General features: G+C 38.6%; 1 protein-coding gene across 2 annotated transcripts in view; it reads left to right on the top strand.

Moving 5' to 3' along the window:
- The window catches only part of atrn (attractin), a 56,480-nt gene extending 42,872 nt beyond the window's left edge, over positions 1 to 13,608 (top strand). For both annotated transcript variants that reach the window (XM_058380617.1, XM_058380606.1), the window contains 3 exons: positions 3,084 to 3,191; positions 10,820 to 10,934; positions 11,047 to 13,608. In XM_058380617.1, the coding sequence (XP_058236600.1) occupies positions 3,084 to 3,191; positions 10,820 to 10,934; positions 11,047 to 11,171 (348 nt within the window). In that variant the 3' untranslated portion in view covers positions 11,172 to 13,608. The remainder of the gene's footprint in view (positions 1 to 3,083; positions 3,192 to 10,819; positions 10,935 to 11,046) is intronic.
- Positions 13,609 to 19,359: the final 5,751 nt, after the last annotated feature.

Genomic DNA, 19,359 nt, shown 5'->3' with positions numbered 1-19,359 from the left:
GCTGTCCCTCTGATGTACTCGTTCCTAATCCTGTCCAACCGTGTCACTCCCAAAGAGAACCTCAACATCTTCAGCTCTGACTCCTGTCTCTTCCTCAGTGACACTGTCTCTAAACCATACAGCATGGCCGGTCTCACCACTGTCTTGTACACCTTCCCCTTGATTCTCCCTGATACTTCTGGGAATCATAAGTAAAATAAAATATCTATGTAGCTTCTGTAAGGTGATACTAAATGAAAAAATAAGATCTTGAAACAAAACAAGAACAATTTTGATATTAAATTTAACAATTTCTAACAAATTCTAAGAAAGCACTTTTCACCAACAATCAGTAATCAGGGCAATATCTTGAAGAGAAATGGTGTTTCATTGCTCCAGTATAGTTCTAAAGGCTTGCAGAATCTGTGCCAGGGTGTATCGAAGCTGTTTTGGTGGCTGGTAGTAGTCTGAGACCTTCCTATAACACACTTTATATTTTTCCTTTGCCACCTATCTATACTTTCTCATTCATTCTCTTTCTTGTGAATTGTTATTTTTTTTAATCCTATACCCATTCATGCACAACATTTACTAACAATGTAATGCACTAAACAGACATGGCTTGTAAATGAAACCCCTGTGGGAATATCTTTCTATATTTCTCTGTGAAGTGCTTCCTCTTACTCGCTTTTCTTCCAGCCACTAACTTTACCCCTGAAGATAAATGCATTCAGTTTAATAGTGTATTTTCAACAGGCTGCAGTGCATCAGTCAACTCCTCTTAAAGTGCTGAACAAACTGTTTGCAGAAATGTTGACTGTCTGTGCTTGAAGCGGTGTCTTCTCCTGTGTAACGTAAAAGGTTGCACATAGCATTTAGAAGTGTTTAGTCAGGTATTCCTCATTGTAAGAGCAATATCCAGAAAAATGTTCCACCAGATCGCAGGCATCACAAAAATGTCCTGAAGATTATGCATCGGTTCAGGCTGTTTGTGTTCTGTTGATTTGTCATTACGCAACGCCGTCCTCGTTTGCCAGCACGTTTGGGGAGTTGGGCCGATGAGGAAAAAGCAGAAAGTCTCAAGGTGACTTCATCCATTTGGTGCACATATTTATTGGATCAGCTCACTAACACTCCAGCTAGCCAACACTGTTTCACTTGTGGGGTTATTAAGTGTTTGAGCATGGGAAGAAATGATGCATACAAAACTCCTTGAGCATACGAGGCATGTCTCTAGATACAGTTCTATTCAAGGTCAGTTTATTTTTCTTTCGTTCCCCCCCATTTTCCCTCATTTCACAGATACATGCTCACATCCAGAGGCGTGAATTTGCTGAGACATTAGTGCTTTCAGGAAGACTTTGGATATAGATGTTAACTGTTTTCCTGTTAATGTAATGCAGGGCGGTCCCTCTCACTTGCACACTCTCTGTGCTATAAGGCAATAATAAATCCTTTAATCAGCAGTCTTTGGGGCAGAGTAGGATTAATTCGAGATCTAAATTAAGCATCATTACAGGAATTTATTTACAATGTCCTAGAATAATCTCTACCAGCGTCTGGTTATCTTTTAGTCTTGAGAGTCACAGTAGAGGTCAGATGGTTGAGCTCATGAATTATGTAAATGTCAAAAAGAGAATTGCAGTAGAATCAGAAATGGGACATCTTGTGTAAACTTCACAAATTTCCCTTTACTGATTTTCTGTTTTAGAATATATAAACATCTTCTTATATGTAATATTAATATATTATATTAATATTATCAGAATATAAAACACGCACTGATTTGTCTAAGATGAATGTATCAAACATGTCATCCAGTAGCTTATCAATATATTTCATGATTTTATCTACACAACAATGTTTATACAACTTAATATTACAGTATAAATATTAAATTGTCTCATGTAATCATAAATATTCATTAGGAAAAGTTGACCCAGACACCAGCTGTATGTTTACCTCATTGAAGATTGTTAACCACCTCTCTTCAGCATATAATGAATAAAAATGTTTATATGTATAAAAAGCTTTCATAATCCAATATCAGCCAAATAAGCTTTATTTTTTTTTTTGGATTTAGGCTGGATTGAGCTTGATTACAGTTTATACATCTTCACATCTTCACTAGGCTGCATATTTTAGAAGCTTTAAAGATGTAGGTGGTTTGATCATATGTAAAGTAGCTTGGTCAAACAATCATATGGCAGTGGCCATTGGTAGTTTTCACTTGCCTTCAATCTTTATTAATTTCTTTAACGGTTTTTAACTGAAATGTCACATGACCAAGTTCAGTCCAAGGCGGTGATGCGATATTTACTAAACAGTTAAATATCTTGGAAGTAGAATTGCAATGAAGTCATGTTTTCCTGAAAGAGCACATGGGAACGGAAAATACAAATCTACACCAGTTTGAAATCCATGACCCCGTACCCCACAGATTCAGTTTAATGCTCATGTAATCCCTATATTTCAATCCATGAGGCTTATCTTCTGTGACCTCGGTTGGATTTTTTTTCTTCTGTAAGCTGTAAAAGTAAAAGCTTTACACAAGTAGGGAAATCTGATCTGTGTGTAGTTCACTTGAAGTTGAAAGGTACAGTTGCCTGAGTATGTATAAGTTCCTCTCTCATATTCAAACACTGTATATTCAAAAATGTGCTTCCTAATGTTGGATCAGTACGCGAAAGTTTCCCATCTTTACTGCTCTGTAGTATATCAAAGGGCACGTTATTGTGTGCTTTAAACTCCTGTGTGTGTGTTGTGAGCTTGAAGCGGCAGAGAAAAAGTAAGCAGCTCTGCATACAGAAAGCTTTACTGTGGTGAGATTTAATTCTATCTGTCTTTATCTGTTTGTTTTTTTTTTCTCCTGCTCATTTTTTTCATTTGTTATCACTGAAACCAAAGATGTATATGTTCAATCTGATTCTCAAAAGGTCAGTTTCTGTGCATATTTACATATCACAGGCAGCTTGTTTCGCTGTCAGTGATTTGTTAATAATTGCTTCTTGCCTTTATCTGCATACAAAGTAGATTATGTATGTAGATGGATGTGTGTATTTGTAAGTCTGCTGCATTATCTTGCTCTTTCTCTACTTTCTCAGCAACTCCTGCGAGAGATGCAGCAGATGGCCAGTCGGCCGTTCGCCACTATCAATGTTGCCTTGGAGACAGATGAGGAGCCGCCTGACCTGATTGGTGGAAATGTGAAGGTGAGTGTGACCTTCTAGATTATGACATTATGGCTAGGCTTTAGAACGTGTTAATAATTACATTTTTCATAAGCCTAGGCTTCGTCACACATCTTTATTAACCAGCTGAGTCAGCCGTCCGCAGTGACCATTTTGTACTCTCTCAGAGCTACTCATCTGTTTCCCACAGATTTCACTTGCTCTGTTTGCCTGCAGCCGAATAATTGATGGTTCAGTTAAAACAACACCCTTCATCTTGACACCTTAATTGGAATGGAGTAAAGCGATTGAGGGCAAACGGAATTAAATTTGTGATTGAACAAGGTGGATAATGCATTTAATAATCTGTTAAATAGAAGGCATATAAACCTTTTGAAAGTGTTTACTTTCGTGATTGGAATGTTTACACACATTTTGCGCATGTGTGTTTTTGTATAATGGCACACTTTGAGTGCAGAAAGTGGTCATGGAAGTTCGGATGTTGTGATGTCACTCTCTATGCTCTGGCATTATGTTGTCCGGTTGTCTGCATGTTCATCCGTCCATCCAAGACTCTTCTTAGAGAGATGTTTTAAGCATGAGCATTTGCCCTCTTTTATGATTTATATTGAATTATCATTGTGGATGTAGATGTACTGATTTCTACATTCTTGTTTGTATCTTCATGCACGCAAATTAGTAACAAGAGCGACTGAATGCCATCAAGACATCCCCATCAATATTGTAGGCACATACAATACATACTTCCTGATGTTGATGATTAACCTCACAGATTCCCAACCCCAAGCACCACCCATTCCACAAATATTAGATCTCCTTTCTCCCAGAACAACGGACTGTTGCGACTCAGTCTAAGGTTAGGCCACACAGCAGAAGTAAAGTCAAGGAATTATATATATATATATATATATATATATATATATATATATATATATATATATATATATATATATAATTTCAGGTTGTACAACAAACAGAAACTACTGTTTTGGGGAATTACCTTACCTACAAAAGAAAACACAAGTGAAAGTATCTTCCCTAAACTCTCCTCTTCCCTAAACTCCCCCAAAAACAGAGAACAAAAACCCACACCCAGCATGATTGGCAGTCGCACCACTACTAGTAAATACACACAGTATATCAAGTGTTTCCAAATCTAGTCAGCTTAAGGGGTAGAACAAGCTCATAGTCAGGATCAGAACAGTTACCAAAAATATCACACACAGTGGACTAAGAAGCACAACCATGAACGCATTCAGGTGAGCATCAACAAATCGAAGTTGCCTGTACTGGCTTTCAATGCAGCCAAATTATGATGTCAACAACTCAAGACATAAGGTCCATGGAGCAGCAGCTAAAGCAGAGTAGGAAGGCCTGAACTGAGATCGGTCATGGACCAAGCTGCACAGACTGAACACTTGCATCTAAACACAGAACGTAACCGCTCAAGTGACTTCATATTCAAGCTAAACAGACAGCTGAGATACAGGAACATTTGATAAAATATCCACTACAATAACCTTCTTAACTGAATCCTGCTGTCTTGTATCTTTATTTTTAACACTGGCAATGCTGCAATTAAGTGACCTTGCTCATGACAGCAAAAGTAGTCATGAGTTTCAGAAGGGGAACATGCGGATGTGCGGGTATGAGAAGGTTTATTTTAAGACTTTAATGGGCACAAGCAGGCATCCTTACAAGCAGAAGGGGCACTGAGCACAGTTTTGTGGCAGTGATGTTTTTCCTGGCTTTTCCCACAGTCTCTTCATTTTCCCCACAGTCTCTCAGTTGTTTGTTTCTCCCATCAGTCTCCTCTTCAGGAGGTGAAATGCTGCTCTGTCGAGTTAAGGTCTGGTTGGGTGACTTGGCCAGTCTAAAACCTTCTCCCTGATAAAGTTGCTCCTTGCACTGTGTTTTAGATCATTGTCTTGCTACATAATGAAGTTCCTCACGATTAATTTGGAAGCAGCCGTGTAAGCCCAAGTTATAACACAACTTCCACCATGTTTCACAAATAAGCTTGCAAGTTTTTCATCATGAGCAGATCCTTTCTTTCTCCACTCTTTTGCTTTTCCATCACTTTGATATGGACATCCCTGGATTTCTTTGTGAATTCCAGTCCGTCTGGCCCTCTGATTCTTACTGCTGATGAGTTGTTTGCATCTTGTGGTATGGCCTCAATATTTCTGCTCTCAAAAAAGTCTTCTTCGAGTGGTGGATTGTGATGCCTTCACCCCTGCCCTGTGGAGGTTGTTGTTGATATCACTGACTGTTTTTTTCTTCACAGCTCTCGCAATATTTCCATCATCAATTGATGTTTTCCTTGAGTGACCTGTTCACTGTCTGGTTGTTAGTACACTGGTGGTTTCTTTCTTTTTCAGGATATTTCGAATTGTTGTATTGGCTATACCCTCTTTTCTCAGCTTCTAAATTGCTTGCATATTCCTAATATTTCTTTTTTTAACAACAAATGCAGTTTTACAAAATGTGTTATTTCTCCATCATTTAACACAGCTACATATCAATGGCATTAAATAAAAGCTGAAATTCTAAACTCTATTCTTATGTTAATATTTTGATTTTAACCCCAAATGTCTTCAGTCTACCGTAAAAGAAATTACCTTGGCATTGCCGTTCCAATAGTTTCAGAGGGGACTGTAAATAATTAACTTCTGTTCATTAAGACATTTGAGTACATTTAATGTGTTAAAAGAACAAGCAGTTGGCCATCATTCTAAAGCGACATTAACTGCTTGATACACTCTGACAGGATTCATAAGCGTGTTGTTGTCATGGTAACCACGTCATTAAATGCCAGCCCACACGTGCACATTATTCATAACGTGATTCATGTAACATGCATGTAAATGACGCTTTTAGTACGTGTACAGTGCATATGAATGGTTTTGTTTATAATCTGCGTCAGTCTTTAATGAAAATCTTATCATTTAGTTCAATAGCTTCATCTGACTTATTAAGCTGAGTTTTATGTTAAAAGGAAAAGAAGAAAATGGTAGTATCTTCATATAAGAACACTGATAACTGTACTTTACACCTGGCATCACACCATCAAACTGGAATGTAGCTAGAGCATCAGTATGGCCATTTTAGCTTAATGTGTGTGTGTGTGTGTGTGTGTGTGTGTATGCAAACACGTGTGTCTATAAAACAATCATAGTTGTATATTTTGATGCTCATCTTGGCCACAGTTTCATTGGAACACATCAAATTTTCTCCCAGGATAGTGGGACAGCCCTGAAGCATAGATTCAATTTAGATTTTCGTCTTTTCCATGTTCTCTATCTCCCTGCCTCTGTCTTCTCTCTCCCTCCCTCTCTCCCTCCCTCTCTCTTTCTTTCTGTCATACACACACACACACAGTTACAAGGGTCTTCTGTTTTTAAGATGTTTCAGGAAAAAGGATAAAATGGAACGAGTACTAGATGGGAAAGGAAGTGAATTACAGTTTTGATGTTTCTATGTGCTGTTTTCCTACCCAGAGGAAACCATCTGTGGGTTTATACAGAAACACTACTGCCATTGTGCAACAGCTACAAGATTATTTAATATATGGACTTTTGTGAAACCAAGGGCCAACATCTACGCTGACATTGAGCAGTGAGTGTATGAGCTTGTGCTGCAGAAATCTGAGTGATGCAGCAATGTGGCAGCTGCCTCAGCACCCAGCAGTTCTAATGGACAGCCCACAGATTCAGTGCCAGAACCACACAGAAGGGACTAGTTGCTCTAGCATTTCCAAATGATTGTCAAATAGCTTGAGAATAAACTTGCCAGAACGCATTAAAATTAAGATCGCATAAAACTGAGACCAGGATTGAATCAAATCTGTTTTTCTTTAAGAATTTAGCACTAGATGGCAGTAGGTGTACAGTCCTAAAGCAGAAGCTTCCTAAATTGAACACTAATGGTAATAATTATAAGAGTGCTAGTAATAGCTTAATGGATAGATTTTACACACACTGGCTTGTTGATGCTGGGAACAAAAATGTCCATTCAGACCACAGATGATGTACCACTCTTGTGATCCAATCTGCATTATGTCCAAGAAATTGCTGAGTTTATTTCTCTCCCCGTTGCGGTATAATGATGTTGTTTACTGCTACACAAATATGGCATCAGAACTCTGTTCCAGAGCTCTAGCTAATAAAAGTACTTTCTTTCATTATACTCTCAAGTTGCTGAAGTCTAGAGATGGTTTAGCAGCTCACTGGTTGCTCTGTGCTAGTGACCAGAGCTTTAAATCTCAGGTCTACCCGAGAACCATTTACGGAGCTTTACCCTTAACACACAACTGCTCAGGTGTATACAGATCCTATCTCAGTTTGGATAAATACTGCAGAATGACTAAATGGCTAGCCAATAGACTAGACTCACTCAATGAGTTAAGTAAAGCTGTTGAATGAAGATTGCACACTAGACAATCCATTTAGTAACCATCCAAACAAGGCAAGGTTGGTTCATACAAGATATACATCACTGCATTATTTGGGTATTTTCTGAAATGGCAGAATGTATATTTTTATGCTCTAAGAGCTGAAAAGGGTATAATTGCTAATCTTTTAATATTTCACTTTGCAAAGCCACTGTATTCTGATCATTTATATACAAACAATATGAGTGCTGCAAAACCCTGAGTCATGTAATCATGTCCTTGGTGCTGTGTGTTATATAACTACCATATATTATGTCAATAGGTCCATGCAAGAACTTAGAATGTCACCCTTTATTATACGACTATGCAAATTGCATGTTTTACAGACTGAAATGACTCGGCTTATTCAGCTCCGTCTTCAAATGACCTGGATGCACCCGTGAATTAAAAACGCACACAGCTTTAAGATATGCATTTGTGCAAACATGTAGGAGGGATTGCATATAGCCCATTGTGATTTCTTGATGAAATAGTGACTGGAATTACACTGTAGAATAACTAATCAACAGCAAAGAGATGGTTTATGTCATCAGTTTTGTGGGCTCAGCTCACTTTTTAATATTCCCAGTGAAAAGCTGCAGAAGTGTAAATGCTGAAAAACCAATTTCTGTAGCCCGAGTCCGATGTTTAATTTAGGTTGTATCGGCAGCTCTGTGGGGTTGAGGATAGCCAGAAACGGCTTTTTCAAACCTACCTATTGTGGTGATTTTTAATATTTGAAGGAAAAAAAAACATTCCACCAACTGATCTGGAGAAAGAACTGTAGATGTTCTCTGCATCTTCAGGATTGTATACGGAATATGCACTTTTTCAGGTTTTCTTGTGTAAAACAGCACATCATTTTATTTTTCTTATATTAACACACATCAGGCGCATTAAGACAAGAACAATGACCAATATTTACTCCTAGAATGATGGTTAACTGTGCACAAAACAGCTGTGATGGGGTCTCAGTACTAAGCTATTATTTGTTTGTTTATTTTGAAAATGGATCATTTCTAAATCTTCCAGTTGCTTGCATACCTGCTGTGATGTGCGGCGCATCTTTTTAAGTCGATGCTATTGAAAATATTTTTACATCAGTTTGGCAGATTGTGTAATTACCAAATTGTCTCTTATAATTTTATGTAAGCGTTTCATAGCACTTTTCTAAATCATTTTCTCAAGTTGTCATGTTAATTTCTTGTGGAGCTAAATTTCCACCACATTTCCTCAAGATGTTTTTCCTGCTATTGTTTTGCAAAACACAGCCCCCGTCCATGTGATATTAAATCACAAAGGAAAATGCAAATGAGTATGCATCGACCGATACTGTCTGGCTCGTGTGCAGGCGAGCTGCTGTTACCATCAGGCAGTGACGAGCATCAGAAAATGGAGGATTGCTTTATGTCCTGCTAGTAGCCAGAATGAAGTTTATCCTCTTCAGTAATACTGTTTATTATTATACGTTACACCTTGTTTGTCCCAAAACTTGCGGATGGCAGATGTTCTCGGTCCTGGCACATGAGCCCTTGCTTGATTGGTTGTATAACCTCACATTCGAAGGGAGTAAATAAGATTGCAGGCTGTTTTCTTCTGAAACGTTTCTTGGATGTTTTAAGGCTATTCCTGAAGGATCAAAAAGCATGTTGCTACCCACCTAACAACTTTAACCTCCTGTTCCTGCTTTCACCTGCCCCATTCTAGCCTTCTCTCTCTCTCTCTCTCTCTCTCTTTCTTTCTTTCTCTCTCCTTCTCTGTCTCCCACACCCTTATTTATAAGAGTTAATTAAACAGAGCCTGTGTTTTGCTGGCTCAGTCTGGTTGCCTTAGATAATCTAGCTAGTCCAAACAGAATACACACACACACACATACACACACTCTCTCTCTCACACACACACATTTTCTGGACACATTTCTTTAAAGGCTGTAATTAAATTTTCTGAAGAGGTCCACAATAGAATAAGACACGAGTTTAAAGGACGCAAGGTAAAGCAGAAGGCAAGATTGTGAGGCCTTGTATAGTGTGTGTGTGTGTGTGTGTGTGTGCGCGCATGCGTGCGCGCGAGAGAGAGAGAGATGGAGCATGAGCTAGTGAGTAATGAGCCTTGGGGACTGTGAGCAAAATAAATGATTAAATCGGGTGAGTGTTGGAATGTGTTTGAGTGGAAGAGTGAAGTTGTGCCATGATTTCAGCTTCCAAGTGAGGAAGAGGGCATGTGCTTTTAGTCCTGGCCAGATTATGTACACCCACTGACTAGAGACCACAGCAATTAAACTTGTATAAAGCTATTTCAGGGGGTTTATGTTGCCTAGAAAACACTGGGAGAAACAGGGTAATAGAAGGGTAATAAGAATCGTTTTTTATTCAAATTATTACAGACATAGCAAGTTTTAGAACGTAATATTTAGTCCCATTGGAGAATGACTTGGGAATGAAGGAAAAACGTGCACAGTTCACATAAAAGGTTTGTACCATTGTTTAAATGAATTAAGTTTTTTCTTTTTCTTTTTTTTTTGTAGAGTCTTATTATAGTTTCTTCCACAAGCAGGGTTGCCAACTTCCATGTGTAAAATATCCAAGTGTTGCAAATCAGAAACACACACAGCACTTTTAACTTGTCTTCTATAAAAACATGAAAGAAAAATCTCGAATCTTGTAGATTTTAGTTTAGTGTCAAGCCTTTTTGTGTGTGTTTTTGAATTGAAAGTGGGTTGGGAATTTTGCAGAAACCTGGCAACCCTCCCCATGAGCTTTAGCAAGAGCTGTTAAAGTTCAACATTAAAATTAAAAACCCTCTTCTTTTGAAACTTCTTTTTTTTTTTTTTTGTTTCATCTGGCAAGATCCCAGCCCCTGAGGCTAGCAGGCTTTCATTAAAACAACACAAAATATGAAAAGAATATTCTGCCTAGTGTCCAATCTGTATTCATATTTGTTTCGGAGGTATTATTTATACAATTCAAATAATATATTTATATTACACCCCTAGGTTACACCCCTAGTGTGTGTGTGTGTGTGTGTATGGTCATGTTTCTATACTGTAGTGAGTAACAGGAGGTTAAATTTAGAGTTTGATTTAGGTGAAGGCAAGTCTCATTAGCTGCGTTAATAACCGTCACTGGAAGGTCCTCATATGGATAGGGAAGTGTGTTACAACTAAATCATGTCTGTGTCATTAATAATTAAATTAGAATTCTTGATTTTTTGTCTGCAGGCAGTGCCAAAGCCCATAGCATTGGAACCATGTTTTGGGAATAAAGCAGCGGTGCTGTCCATCTTCATCAGATTACCCAGAGGCCCCGGAGGCATCCCAACTCCTGGACAGTCAGGTGGGGATAGACTCTGAGTCGCTTACTCTTCTCTACACAGGCAGCTAATTTATGCTGATCTTGCTTACATGGTCACAATAAACACCTTTCTTTCCCTCTGCGTCTGTCTCAGGCCTGGCAGTAGCGAGTGCCCTGGTGGACGTGTCTCAGCAGTTGTGTGTGTGCTATAAGGAGAAATCCGGAGGGCTGCGCAACCGTAAGCAGCAGCCAATAGCACAGCCGGCTACATGCATCTGACCTTTACCTTCTTCCTCCCCGATTCCTGAGCTTTAACCTCCGCCAGGACTAAGCCACGGACACACGCAACCCACATGGCGGAGGTGACCTACTCAAAGGTGGAGCAAGATTGGAGAACTGAGACTCCCAACCCACGAAATGTACCCACGTAGAGAAGGAAAGCCGAAGTAGGCGAGGGAATGTTGCACAGACATGGAGAGATGGAGACAGAAGGAACCGTCTCTCACCTCTAGCTAACTGACTGCAGATAGGACTTCTTATTCATATCTGCTATGTGATTATTTAACTTATTACTGTTGTTCCTTGTTTTAATCCCTTTTTATGCTCAGGAGGAGGTTCCCCTGCACTGCTGCACCATGGTCTCCATGGCAACATACAGTCAGACAACCCATAGCTAGCTATTATACATACACCTACCCTTAAACACTTGCCAAACAAACGCAATCTGGGGTCATTCATGAGGCAGGTTGTGTGTCTGTGTCCCTTAAATCATGGCTCCAAATGCAGTAGAATCTCTGTGTTCTGGGATTTTGAAGTTGTGTTTATGCATGTTTTCATGTCTGAGAGTGAAGTGGGTCATTTTCCTAGTAAAACTACATCATGCCATTTCTCTATTTGTGAAAATCAGCCAATTTATTCTCATCTTTTCACTGTCAGTGGTCTCTGACACAGATCATTGCTCTGTTTCCTGCTCAGGAGCATTTTATCAGTGTTTTAGACCCACACTATTTTTCCCCCCTGTTCTCTGTCTGATTTCCTCTCCCCCAACCCCACATTCTGTATCTCCTTTGAGACTCCATGCCATTTCTTAGACTCATTCTAGCTTCCAACGCAAACAGAACCTGAGGGAGCTGAGAGAGCGTAAAGGCAAAGGGCTACGAATTAAATCTGAGCAGCAGCTTTTAGAGTTTTTTTAAATGCCAGATGCCATTTTAGACCTTGTTGTTTTCCACACACACACACACACACACACACTTGGTGGTAAGGTACTTTCAGTTACATTTATAATATGTGTGTGTTGTATTTATTTATTTTTTTTGTTATTAGGGCTTAAGAGCAGGTTTTAGTGTAGACAAAATGGCAGATTACATTAAAAATGCATAGCTGTGGGAATCATACAGCTTTTTGTTTGCTGTTTTATATGTGCATATTTGGTCCAATTCTTTTAAAATGAGTTTTTAGGGATGTCCTATTTTCAGTGTATCCCATTAGATTCTCTTTAGTTGTCTAGAGGAAAAATCTCAATTCAGTGAGCGTTCTCCTCTTCACTGGTAAAGTTCTCTACAAGACCCGAGTGTGCTAAGATCCCAGTTTATTGAGAAGTTTATTTCTTCATGTAGATTGGAATTCCATCAAACCTCATAATTTTTTCCGCTAGAGTATGTTCAGATGCGGACGTGTTTTGTGTCTTTTGCACTTCATTACAGCCTAATGAAGTAAGCCGCAGAAACCATTTATTTCTCTCTTGTTTGTTCCATGCAAGTGTCATTTCAGTTATTCCTCTGTGTATTACACTGTCATGCTCTTTGTATATAACGAGTTGCGACAAGGCTGCAGAATGGAACCAAGATTGGTTTTATGTGTCTCCGATTGCCTACTTGTCAATTCCACTGCAATGGCTGAGCCATGATTGACGCGACACAGGCCTTTCACAAACGTTATGGTCGATCAGACTGCTGCAACCAAACAAGACCTTCCACGGCTAAATCATACAGAACTGAGAACTGCTATGATTGTGATGGGAAACTGCCTTTCACCTTGATGGATTAAATGTTAAGATCAATCAGAATGAGGAAGTAGCACCAGTAGCTTGAGAGCTATTGAGCACAGGACTGTCCACTTCAGTAACCGCTCAGTGGAAAGCGAGATGGACGCTCATTTCTGCAGTTTGCGGCAGCATATAATAATAAGTTGTAAGAAACTAGGTATGACAAGCTCTCACACTCACTTTTACACACACAGCGTAAAACACAGACATGAAAGGAGCTAGTCTTTTGGTGTGGGAGCCAATTAACAGATTATTTCAGGTCTCAAAGAGATCTTTACCCAGTCCTACGCCTCAATCTCACCACCTGCTTTCTGTACAGTAATCACTGTAGATATCAGGATCTATAGTTTAATGTGTATAATGTAGCAGCAGATGCACTCTTTTTGTAACATAACGATGAACATTAATGTGAATGCCATTTCTGTTGAATGACTTGCTTGGCAGGTGGAGTAAACCCCAGCTTTTACCGTGGGAACTCGCTGCAGCTTCTTTTTGTATGTAAGATAGTGAATGTCACCATGAACAAACCTTAAATTAAGCACAAATATGATGTGTAAAAAAAAAAAACAACAAAAAACAGTAGAACAAATCCTGGGAATTATAACTGAACTTGTAATTATAAATGTACATAAAGAAAGAATTTTTGTCTATAATAAATGCTGAAATTAAGGGTCCTGACTTTTTACTTTTACTGCCAAACAAGTTTAATGACTTTAAGAGCAAGACCAAATGGTTAGGCATGCACACAGCCACAGCGTCTAAGCCTGCAATGCCAATTAATTCTCTTTTTAGAAATAGAAGTTGGCCTCTTTAATATAATCTAAACACTTAGGCCATACAGTGTCTCTATAAAGTATTCACTCCTAGTGATTATTCCTCTTTTTTTTGCTGTATTGCAACTTCAGTCGGTGCCCCGCTGAGGTCACAGGGAGGCATTACTAGCACAAAATTACGAGGGTGTTTAATAGAAGAAAAATTTTGTTAGCTGCTAAAAAAAAAATCTTCCTTTTTGCCCCTCACCATTTCGCAGCAACATTCAATGCCATGTGAATGAGAAACTCAACATATAAAGAGTAGAGACTGCACACTGTGGACTCCCCAAGTTTAAGAGCACAATGTGACGAGAATGATGTTGGTATTAGCATGAAAGCTTTGGTGCCGGGTCTGTTTGAGCAGAGTATACAGATGAGGAGATGACGGACTGAACAGACTAAATGAATACAATTCTCCTGCATCACTCTTCTTGTTTTCACTCTATTATCCTTTTTACTGACAAACGCAGTCTTCACGAGTGAAAGGCAGGCCTATAAACTGTGTATAGTGTAGAATTGTGACTGTTATTAACTAAATATTATATACAGTGGTGTTGAGTTACTAATACACTTCTACAGTTACACTGCTCATTATTCCTAGTTTATTTATGTATTATATCTATGGGGGGGGGCATCAAAAGAAATGGGAAGACTATTATTATTTCCTTCCAGGTAGAATCTTGTATCTTGTATCATGTATCTCTTGCCTGTTTTTAGAAACTTCCAGTGGTGTCAGTGTTACTGTATGGGTTATACACAGAGCTTGAATGTTCAGCTGATTAGCCACCATGAGAGTGCTCCAAAAATACTGGAGCTTTACCTCAGGAAATCTACGTGAACTGTGCACCATGACTTGTGTGGGTGACGGTGTGAAAACTATCTTACCTTGAGTGGTATGCTAATCCAGGAGAAAAGTATTTATTCTGGATAAGTTTCGATTTCAGACACTTCTCATTATTCCTAGTTTAACCTCTGAACAGGGAGGCTGCTGTGTCACAGCAGTAGGTTTCCAGAATTAAAGAGTTCACTTAGATCTTTCGCACATCTGCATTTTTTTTTTTTTTGCAATCATTCCAAAACACCATCGTTAAACGCTCTGCACTTGAAAAATATCATTCAGATAATGCCCCATAGGCTCCTTTTTTTAATGTATTGCAATCCCTCTCAGCAGATAATGTATTAGTAGTAGTAGTAATAGCAGTAGGTTTCTCATATCTGCATTTTCGCAATCACGCCAAATCACCACATTTAATGGTATGTTCTGCATTCCCTGTGATCCAAGTATAAATAGGTAATCAGCTGGCATTGTGGGTAATGTAGGAAACTATTAACCAAAGGGAAAACAGAATATGTTGAAAGATGTTTAGACTAAAAAAAAAGCAACCAGTTGTTCAAACCGTAATTTTCCTTTAATTCCGATGGACTAGATACTGTATATTGATAAGACGTGAATATGTGAATAAACATATGTTGAAAGGCTGTTTCCTAGCTACATACAGGCCGTGGATAATCTATTCAAAGTTAATAAAAAGTGTTCCGGCTTGGCTATGTGCTTACTACTGAAAGCTTATTGAACGTGTGAATACTGCAGAGACTGTTGCGAATCTGTTGCATAGCTACAGTCTGTTGAGTACTGATGACCTACACTGAAGACGATGAAAAGATAAATATGAGACGATAGATCAGAATTTCTTTCAGTTTTTATTTCCTGCAGTAAATAACTTAGAATCTGGCAGAAGTATTGGAACAGACTGACTTCAAGTAAATAACCCTTACTACTTGGTTGTATATCTTTTGCTTGCAATAACTGCATCAGGCCAGTGACATCACCAAACTTGCATTCTTCTTTTGTGATGCTTTCCCAGGCTTGTACTGCAGCTACTTTTAGTTGTTTGTTTCTTTGGGGGAGTTTCCCTCTTCAGTCTCCTCTTCTGTAGGTGAAACGCTTCTCTTGATTGACTTGGTCGGTTTAAAACCTTCCACTTTCTTCCCCCTGATGAAGCCCGTTGTTATCTTGTAAGTGTGTCTTGGGTTATTGTCGTATGGCCTGATGAAAGCTTAATTTGATTGGATGCATTGCTCTGTAAATCAGCAGGCAAAATGTTCATGTAAACGTCTGAAATTATTCTGCTCTACCATCATGTGTTACAACAGTGAAGATTAGTGACTCTTCCAGAAGCACTCATGCAAGCCCAAGCCATGACATTACCTCCAGAGCGCTTCACTGATTAGTTTGTGTGTTTTGGATCATGAGCAGATCCTTTCTTTCTTCACACTTTGGCTTTTCCACCACATTGGTAGAGGTTAATCTTTGTTCCAGAGCTTTTGTGGCTCTATATTTCTTTGTGAATTCCAGTCTAGCTTCCTGATTCTTACTGCTGATGAATGGTTTGCATCTTGTGTTATGACCTTTATATTTCTGCTCTCAAAGTTTTTTTTTTTTCTTCAAACAGTGGACTGTGATGCCTTCACCCCTGTCCTGTGGAGATTGTTGGTAATGTCACTGACTGTTGGTTTTGAGTTTTTCTTCGCAGCGCTCACGATGACTGACATCAACTGCTATTGTTTTCCCTAGCCCATTTGTTTGATATTTGGTTGTACACCAGTGGTTGCTTTCTTTTTTAGGACATTGAAAATTGTTGTAAAAGTGTACTTTTTGTACTTTTGTAATGGCTCTGATTGATTTTCCATCTTTTCTCAGCTTCAGAATTTCAAAAGCCCTATTTAATTGTCTAAACAATTAATCTAAGATTAAGTGTGTATATATGTATATGCACACTTTTATTTACAGATAGATAGATAGATAGATAGATAGATAGATAGATAGATAGATAGATTTGATTGTTTGTTTTTAGAAACTTCCAGTGGTGTCAGTGTTACTGTATGGGTTATACACAGAGCTTGAATGTTCAGCTGATTAGCCACCATGAGAGTGCTCCAAAAATACTGGAGCTTTACCTCAGGAAATCTACGTGAACTGTGCACCATGACTTGTGTGGGTGACGGTGTGAAAACTATCTTACCTTGAGTGGTATGCTAATCCAGGAGAAAAGTATTTATTCTGGATAAGTTTCGATTTCAGACACTTCTCATTATTCCTAGTTTAACCTCTGAACAGGGAGGCTGCTGTGTCACAGCAGTAGGTTTCCAGAATTAAAGAGTTCACTTAGATCTTTCCCACATCTGCAATTTTTGCAATCATTCAAAAACACCATCGTTAAACGCTCTGCACTTGAAAAATATCATTCAGATAATGCCCCATAGACTCCTTTTCTTAATGTATTGCAATCCCTCTCAGCAGACACATAAGTAGAATATTTGTATTATTAATAACTTAGTTCTCAAAACCGCTTCAGTTCTTCATAACAGGAATTCCACATCATGTTGGAAGCATTCTTTTAAGATTCTGGTTCATCTTGACATGATTGCATCACAAAATTCCTGCAGATTTTTCAGATGCACTTTTATGCTGTGAATCTCCTGCTCTTCCACATCCCAAAGATGTTCTACTAGATTCAGATCCAATGACTGGGAAGACCACTGAAGAACAACTCAACTCATTGTCATGTTCCTGGAACCAGTTTGAGATCCTTTGTGATAAGGTGCAGTATCATGCTGGAAGTGACCATTAGAAGATGGTAAACTGTGGCTATGAAGGCGTGGTCATAGTCAGCAATAATACTGAAATAGATTGCGGCATTTGAGAGATGACTGATTAGTATTAACCGGCCAGAGTATGCCAAAAAACATCCCCCACACCATCACACCACCTCCACCAGCCTGGAGTGGCAGGCAGATTAGGCCCATGGATTCATGCTGTTGGTGCCAAATTCTGATTCTATTATCTGTGTCAACAGTTTCCAGTCTGTCCAGTGTAGTTAGTAATAATAAGCCAAATAAACAATTGCAGTAACCAATGTTCCTATCATTAATTAATTAAATGATTGCCACAATGACCAACACCAAAACTGACGTATTTCTGGTTGAGACTTCAAGTTCCAGTAATTATTCATGATGACCAGAGACTAATAAATGATCACATTTTGTATCATGCTGTAATTTTGGTCATTTTTGTACCGGATGCCCTTCTTGATGATACCCCCCCCATTTAACCCTTCAGTGGTTGGGTAGATTCCCTGCCTGAAACCCAGGCCACAGCAGTAAGAGTGCATGATCTTGTTTATCTTTATTTATTTTCTTTATATATATTTTTATATCTTGGTCATGGCTTACTCTGTTAACATTTAAACAAACCTAAAATGCACATGTTAATTTATTTATTTTGTGGAGACTACTTATCTTTTATTAATGTTGAACTTTTTAGTTTCTGAAACCTCAATGCGTATTATTTACGCCTTTGCCTTCTGTGAAATATTTATGCTTACAGTAACTGAATATGACATCACTTCACACTTTTAAGTCACGCTGTGTGTTAACGCTACCTGCCATCAACACCTGGGGTTCGAGGATTGTCATAACAATTCTTGATGTAATTCTGCCGTATTATGACAAATTACCCATGACCTCTGCAGACATTTGTGTCAATGTTGCTCTAAATTCCTGAGAGAAATGCAGCTTATTTTGTGTGTCTCATTAGCAGTTTGTTGGGCTTCCTGCCATTCGCTTCGATGTGCCTCCTCTCTAGAAGAGTTGGCTCCAATTAGATTCAGCGCTGTAAAGGTGTGATTTAGAGAGGATGCTGTCAGACAAATGCACATGTCTCTGTTCACCCGGATTTGCAAGCTCTGCAGCAACATAATTGGACAAAAATGTAGTACAATTTGAATCTATCTGAATTTGGCAAAGGGATGTTGGTGTGTGTGTGTGTGTGTTTAATAATATATTATAGATGTTGATATGATGTTCTGAGCAGGTAAATTGAGAGCATAGTGAGAAAATTGCACACATCAGTATTCAGATCTCACATGTAACTACAGACTGAGACACTATTCAGGCAGTTGTGCAGTAGTCATCCCACATCAGGTGGAGTTTCAATGGCTGCGTATGTGACCTTGAACTTGAGTTGGTTTTCCTTGAGAAATACTGAGGAGCAGCACTATCTGACACTTCACTGTAACCATAATGCTGACATTTATGTTTTGGGGCTGTAAAAATAGTGGAATGTGTATAATATACATGCATATAATAATGTTAATTAATTGCATTGTCTCTGTGAAGTCCATCCTGAAGATTGCATATTAATAATATAAATTAATGTTATGAACATCATATACTTAAAGTGGGTAGTAAAATGTAACTATAGCAGATGAGTGCTTGGGTAGCTTATACTTTAAATAAGAATTCAAACTGAATTCCAAAAAAATAAAATAAAAATCACCAAATAGCAGTAGCAAATTAAAATATAATAGCGTACATACCAGTTAATTCACACACAATGTGATTTTGTGACACCATTATACACATTTCACAGGCTGTCCAGTCACTTCCTGCAACTCTCAACCAGTAGATACAGCATTTTCCTCCCATGCCTAAACATCATACTTTCTTCTTAACGTCTTCTTCACTGTGCATGACAATAGGATATGCTGGATTGAGTCCTATTTTGCTGCAGAATAATGATGGTGGAAGTCATTTTGTTAAATGAATG

Source organism: Hemibagrus wyckioides, linkage group LG03, assembly GCF_019097595.1.
Source record: "Hemibagrus wyckioides isolate EC202008001 linkage group LG03, SWU_Hwy_1.0, whole genome shotgun sequence".
Lineage (NCBI taxonomy): Eukaryota > Metazoa > Chordata > Actinopteri > Siluriformes > Bagridae > Hemibagrus > Hemibagrus wyckioides.
This window is presented reverse-complemented; position numbering and strand designations above follow the sequence as displayed.